This window comes from Alosa pseudoharengus, unplaced genomic scaffold, assembly GCF_046254945.1.
Source record: "Alosa pseudoharengus isolate Yale_2024_CS ecotype anadromous, Long Island Sound unplaced genomic scaffold, YU_APseudo_1.1 YU_APseudo_1.1_scf_2, whole genome shotgun sequence".
NCBI lineage: Eukaryota > Metazoa > Chordata > Actinopteri > Clupeiformes > Clupeidae > Alosa > Alosa pseudoharengus.
The window spans coordinates 58,340,317-58,347,816 of NW_027468663.1; the positions used below are offsets into that span (position 1 = coordinate 58,340,317).

A 7,500-nucleotide genomic window follows, 5' to 3' on the forward strand; every position below is an offset into this window, starting at 1 on the left:
TAAAATGTTTTAAATTAAAATGGTCTAAAGCATGAATTGCTTTTTTTTATTGATAAGACAAATTTGAACATGAAATTGAACTGTTATATTCAATTTACTATCAATATCTCATTGCTCCTACAATACATTTAAATGTTAAAACAGCTTGCCATGCATGCACACACAATGGTAAGCTCTGCTTTCAAGTTTACCCAGTGTAGGCGTTTTGCCATAAGGTATGTTAAAACCGCTTACCATAAAACTGCCAGGTCATGGACAACGGCATTTGCATCAGGGACTAGCAGTTAATTCAGTGTGTTCCCAAATACTTCAAGAAATGTCATGTCTTAATCCATAACACGCAATAGTTTTGAACATGTTAGGCTATATGTCGGTGTTGAAGTGTTTAGATTCCCAGCGCTAGCCAGGCATTTTAACAGCAACTATGGCTATGCGCTAACACCAGTCAGCTGAGTTTAATTAGCGATAACATACGGAGATGGTTTCGTAGCCTCGTTGACAGCTCAGTGACATCAGGTATGTAACCTACATATTTCTGTTTTTGCCAGCAAACTTTTAACATGATCTTCATATTCATTGTGATTCTATATGGGCCTCATGCACATGAAAGATTAGGCTAATATCATGCCATTTTGTTGTTTAGAACACACCGTGAAATAAAGTTTTCACCTTACAACTTTGCTGATAACATTTCAGATAAATGCCAGTTAGCGCATTAGCAAGGATATTGTGTAACATAAAGGCTACTGTTGATGTTGTTTCATAGCCTTATGCTTGTGTGTAGTTAGGTCCACTGCTAGATTTTGACAGGAGCTCACGATGTCGCTTTAAAGTAAGCTACTTGGGCTCACGCAAGCTGTCAAACACTGTCCACTGGCCTATGTGGTGCACCCCTCTGGTTTATACATCCAGTGTTTATGTTAGCTATCGATAACTGTGTCTGCATGTGTTGCTATCAGAGCAACACATGCAGCTATTTATGTTAAGACATTAGACATGGCGCATGACATGCAGTGATGCCTCGTATAAAAAAAATTATTTAAAAAAATAATTAAAAAAATGGCACCGAAATGAGGCACCGAAATCCACGTTGTTATTCGATGCAGTTACTACCGTTTGCGTCGGCACCGGTGCCATATTAGAACCGTGTTTCGGTGCCCAACCCTACTTGTGAGGGACCTTTTTTTTATTATTTCCCTCTCTTCTCCGAACTCTTTCTCCTCATTTCCACATTTCTGCCTGATTTCCCTTCTCCTGTCTCCTGTGTAAATAACTGACCAATAATCAATATCATGCTTAGATAATATCCATATAAATATCTACTATTATCTACTATCTATGCTACTATCTATATGCTACTATTGGTCCAGACTCTGATATCTAATTTTCAGTGCAGGTTAGCTAGCTGCAACTCCACTGAATTTCAGCATAACATTTTGAGTAGGCCTTGAAGTCAGCCTTTGTTCAGGTCTGACGATTATTTATTTTGGACAATGGATTTGTGGGTATTGAAGTTTATTTGAGCTGCGTGAGACACTGTTGCGTTCGTTAGGACATAGCTCCGGGATGGCAGAGTCAACTCTACTTTCCTTTTGACATGTCGAGGTATCTACGTGTTGCGTGACGGTGCGTTGATGCAAGGATAATTGTCTTGACGGCTACATGTATTTTTAGTTAATAAATAAAACGAAATTTGAAGAAAGAAAGATGACCTCTATGGTAGATACGGCCATAGACATGACTGGTGTGGTTTTGCATTCACATACCATAAAGTTTCGTCTCCCTCTTCAACCTAACTTTCTCCTTGTCTTCCAATGATTGGAGCTAAGTAGCCTATTCAATAATATGTTAGCTTTAATGGCGACATAGCTAGCAATGCATCTGTATGACCCTACATGATTTCTGTTCAGCAGTCCGAAATAGCTGTTTTCTAACCAACGCTCATTAAAACGGCAACCTCACTTCATGGTCATCTCCGACTGTGTCCAGGAGGGCGTTGTCACGCATGAAAACAGACTGGCAGATCCATAAACTGGGAAGATCAGTCACACACGCAGAGGCGCAAGCGAGAAGCATGGCGGAGAAGTTTTAATTTTAAACTCTCCGACTTTCTGCATTTAATAGGCTATGCTAACTATTCCGTCAGATAGCTATTTGTGTCAAAAGAAATACAGTCACAATTTTTAGCATTTTCAAGCACTTTATCCGAAATGCAAGCACTTTTCAAACCTTGAAAACGCAACATTAAAATTCAAGCATTTTCAAGGATTTCAAGCACCCGTACGAACCCTTTGGGTGTAGCATTGCACTAACATCAGCTGCGAGCCTTATCTTGCGTTCCATTTGTCTGCCCGAGTCGTTCACCGAGCTGTTTTCAACAGGAAGTTACAAAAGGAACATCCAGGGAACGGCCCAAGTTAATTGCCAAGATGGATGCGCCCATTAACAGAAAATGAGAGCCGTATATATTCTTTGTTTATTAGCAGTTCTGTCAGATTTGTGTCACATTAAATTAGTCGTAGAAACAATAGTGTCCAACCTCCATCTGTCGCTATGTCATTTGTTTGTGCAAAACACTGTGCAATCCTACAAACTAGCATTGCTACATCTTGCAGCCAATTGTTAACAAACGGTAGCACGTCATTAACATGACATGACATGACTCAGAGTTCCAAGTCGCTTAGGAGACAAATGGAATGCGCCATTGCTGCTGGGTGTCACTAGCAATGTGCTAACATCAGCAGCGAGCCTTACTGCTGGGTGTAGCATTGCATCAACATTAGCAGCGAGCCTTACTGTTGGGTGTAGCATTGCATCAACATTAGCAGTGATCCTTATTGCTGGGTGTAGCATTGCATTAACATTAGCAGCAATCCTTACTGCTGGGTGTAGCACTGCGCTAACATTAACAGCGAGCCTTACTGGTGAAGCATTGCGCTAACCTTAGCAGCAAACCTTACTGCTGGGTGTAGCATTGCGCTAACATTAACAGCGAGCCTTACTGGTGAAGCATTACGCTAACCTTAGCAGCAAACCTTACTGCTGGGTGTAGCATTGTGTTAGCATTAGCAGCCAACCTAACTGCTGGGTTAAGCTTTGTGTTAGTATTGATAACAATTAACACTTATAGCGCCGTCATGCCTCATCGGATCTTCGGAAATTCTGACCTCCAACAGAGGAAAAATGACTTGAACGCAAAGTTGGGTAGGATTTTTTGCTCATTGACTCGTGCGGAAGTCTTGTGCCCCGAGGTACCTGACTTGACGTCACTATCAAATTCTCCAACCACGGTGGCCCTCCTCGGGTCCTCTGAGTTTACGGCCAGCATGAAGGCACTATTAGCATTAGCCACTATTAGCATTAGCAGAGAGACATACTACTATTAGCATTAGCAGAGAGACACACTGCCAGCATGAAGGCACTATTAGCATTAGCAGAGAGACACACTGCCAACATGAAGGCACTATTAGCATTAGCAGAGAGACATACTGCCAGTATGGTATAAACGTTAATGTTAGCAGAATGACTTCCTGCCGAGTGTACTATAACGTTAGTGTTAGCAGTTAGCAGAAAGACTTACTGATGGGTGTAGTATGATTAATGTTAGCAAAGAGATCTACTGTCAGGTATAGTGTATGATTAATGTAGCATAGTGTTAGCGTTAGCTGGGTATAATGTATGATTAATGTAGCATAGTGTTAGTGTTAGCAAAGAGACTTACTGCCGGGTATAGTGTATGATTAATGTAGCATAGTGTTAGTGTTAGCAAAGAGACTTATTGCCAGGTATAGTGTATGATTAGTGTAGCTTAGTGTTAGGATAGTGTTAGCGTTAGCATAGTGTTAGGGTTAGCAAAGAGACTTACTGCCGGGTATAGTGTATGATTAGTGTAGCTTAGTGTTAGCGTTAGCATAGTGTTAGGGTTAGCAAAGAGACTTACTGCCGGGTATAGTGTATAATTAGTGTAGCATAGTGTTAGTGTTAGCAAAGAGACTTACTGCCGGGTATAGTGTATAATTAGTGTAGCATAGTGTTAGTGTTAGCAAAGAGACTTACTGGGTCCAGGCTCGTCCTGGTCATCAGGAAACAGGTCATCCAGAGTCTCCCTACCCGAGTCCGAGTCTTTGTCATCCTGAAAGAGAGGGGGGTACAAATACAGTACATTTGCCTCTGCCAATCTTAACTTCAGTGAGTGCATGTGTGAGTGCGTGCGTGCGTGCATGTGTGTGTGTGTGTGTGTGTGTGTGTGTGTGTGTGTGTGTGTGTGCGTGCATGTGTGTGTGTGTGTGTGTGTGTGCGTGCGTGCATGTGTGTGTGCATGTGTGTGTGTGTGTGTGTGTGTGTGCGTGCATGTGTGTGTGTGTGCGTGCATGTGTGTGTGCATGTGTGTGTGCGTGCGTGCATGTGTGTGTGCGTGCATACCGTGGGGCTGAGGTCCTGGTCGTACTTCTTGAGCTGGTTCATGAACTCCAGGTGCTTCTTCTCCTCGTCCAGCTGGGCCACGCTCTGCTCGCTCTTCTGCAGCTTCTGCTGCGTGTTGGCCAACTCGTCCCGCAGCCACTGGTTCTCCTGGCACAGACGCCGCACCTGCGCCCGCAGCTTCTGCTTCTCCGCCTCCACCGCGCTCAGGTGACCCGACAGAGCCAGCATCACCTGCACACACACACACACACGCACGCACGCACGCACGCACGCACACAGTGAGCAATCCCATGGCTTCTTCTTCAGTTTACAGCTGACCTTGTCTTCTACTCTACTACCAGAAGTCTCACCTGTGCTTCGCTGAGTCCGAGCTCCAGCATGTCGAGGGAGCGGTGGATGATGGAGCTCTTGTCGTGTCCGGCGCGGGCCTCTGGCGTGTGTTTGTCGTGTCCGGCGCGGGCCTCTGGCGTGTGTTTGAGGCACTCGATGGTTCCGACGAGTCCCTCCAGGATGGCCTGGTGTTCTGCGCGTAGCGCCTCCAGCCCCTGCACCACCTCCCGCGTCCGCACCACCAGCTCCTCCTGCGCCACACACACCTCCGCACCCTCCGACACACACACCGCACTCGACATGTCCTCACGCATCCTGCACAGAGAAGAGGACGCACCTTAGTGGGAGAGTGTGTGGAGACAGTCTGTGGAAGTGTGTGTAGTATTGGAGTGAGTGAGTGGGTACAGTAGAGTGGAGTATGAGCGGATGGTGTGTCTGTGTTAGGGATGTAACGATTACCGGTATAATGGTAAACCGTGATAAAAATGTTGACGATAATAATTACCGTTTTCATTTTAAACATCATGATTATCCCTGTTGATTACCGCGGTGTGGAAACCGTGTGTTTAATCCTTCCCAGCTTCATCCGAGCCTGCTTTTGACATACAGTAGGCCTGGTACAATGGAACAAAACTGGTACCCTACTGATTCTGTTGTCTAATTGATAGACATTTTATTAAATAACATTTTAACAGCCTCCCTTAGAACACCAGAGGATTACAATATAATAATATCTATTATTTTATATCCTGATATAAAAATATTTTTCTGAATGACTGATATTTATGACAGCACACTTTATGCAGATTAGCCTATAGCCTAGGCCTACTATTTTTTATTACAACTCTACCTCTTTAATTCAGCTGTCTGGTTGAAGCCTGGAAATATTGTAAACAAAGTAGCATAGTTGGCTAGCTTAGCCTATCATAGTCTACTGATTGGACTGTTCAGTTTCCCCATGTGTGTTTAAGTTTCAAGGTAATACTTGTTCTCCTTGGGACAGGCCCTTTTGGGAAACGTTGGTATTGAGATGATCAGTCAACTTCAATGCAAGAGTTTTAAACAAATATGTGCAGCATGCTAATGATGCTAAGCGGATTTAATAGTAATTTAGCTAGTCGTCTATGCGTCCTTGCTTTCACGATTGTGAAGGTTTTATTTAAGTCGCACGTGTTCATTGAGCAGGAGAGGGAGGGAGAGTGAGAGGGAGGGAGCGCGAGAGAGAGCGGGGCAAGGAGAGGGGGTTTGCTTCTATACTGTTTGGTAAAGTTGCACACATAGTCTACAATGAAAGCAAGGAGAGGTATGAAATTTTTATTTATTTATTTATTTGTTTTTGGACAACGTAGGCTACCGATAAGTAAAGCGGGAGTTGTGGGTTGCTTTTGCGGCCGCATAAGCTGCAAAGCACTGCGTGAAACACTAGAAAGTGTGTGTCGCGATTCTGCCTTTTCACACCGCGACACAGTATCGTGGATATGAATGTCGCGATTTCGGTTTCAAATCGTAAATCGTTACAGCCCTAGTGCACTGTATCATGTAGCCACTCTGCGTCTTTTTATGTTCGTGTCCACATTAAATCCATTCCACTCACATTATCAGGAGAATACAGTAGCCTAAAGTTTTATTTTGAACGCTTACTTCTGTCTCATTTCAAATAACAGAAATAGCAAACTCCAAGTTATGGTAGGGTAAGTTAAGCTATAAGCACATAGCCAAACATGAAGAAAAAAGTGAACGGGATCCTTTTTGAAACTATTTCAGCTTGTGTAGGCCTATCATTGCTTTCTGAACATATTGAACACACTTTTAGAACCGCGATGATACCGAAAACCGTGATAATTTTGGTCACTATAACCGTGAGGTTAAATTTTCATACCGTTACATCCCTAGTCTGTGTGTGTGTGTGGCAGAGGGTGTGTGTGTGAGAGAAAGTGTTAACCTATAAAACCTCCTGATGTGTTCTTTCCGGCTAGAGAGTGACCATCAGACATTACAGAGTACACACACACACAGTGCAGAACTCTCACACACACACACACACACACACACAGTGCAGAACTCTCACACACAAACACACACAGTGCAGAACTCTCTCACACACACACACACACACACACACACACACAGACACACACAGTGCAGAACTCACACATGACACAGACTTCATACAGTACACACACACCTTCTCACAAACACTGATATGGATTCCAGAGTAGAAGCTTACATCAGTAAGGCCCATTCCCAAACGCGCACAAACAAACACACACACACACTCCGCAGACATATGTAAGAGGATTAGGGTTACAGGAGGCTGTGGTGTCATGTGCACATTAAAGCTGCTCAGAACCTCCACCTCAACGTGCTATACATACTACACCACATACCTGCATACTACACCTGCATACTACACCTCATACCTGCATACTACACCTGCATTCTACACCACATACCTGCATACTACACCTGCATACTACACCACATACCTGCATACTACACCACATACCTGCATACTACACCTCATACCTGCATACTACACCTGCATTTTACACCTGCATACTACACCACATACCTGCATACTACACCTCATTCCTGCATACTATACCTGCATACTACACCACATACCTGCATACTACACCTCATACCTGCATACTACACCTGCATACTACACCTGCATAGCTGCATACTACACCTGCATACTACACCACATACCTACATACTACACCACATACCTGCATACTACACCAC

The 7,500-nt window shown here is 43.8% G+C and overlaps 1 protein-coding gene across 6 annotated transcripts in view; it reads right to left on the reverse strand.

Annotated features, from left to right (window-relative positions):
- klc1a (kinesin light chain 1a) overlaps positions 1–7,500 on the reverse strand; it is a 56,953-nt gene that overhangs the window by 41,852 nt on the left and 7,601 nt on the right. For all 6 annotated transcript variants that reach the window (XM_076295636.1, XM_076295639.1, XM_076295637.1 and 3 more), the window contains exons 2-4: positions 4,773–5,067; positions 4,423–4,653; positions 4,057–4,132 (exon numbers count right to left, since the gene is read on the reverse strand). In XM_076295636.1, the coding sequence (XP_076151751.1) occupies positions 4,057–4,132; positions 4,423–4,653; positions 4,773–5,066 (601 nt within the window). In that variant the 5' untranslated portion in view covers position 5,067. The remainder of the gene's footprint in view (positions 1–4,056; positions 4,133–4,422; positions 4,654–4,772; positions 5,068–7,500) is intronic.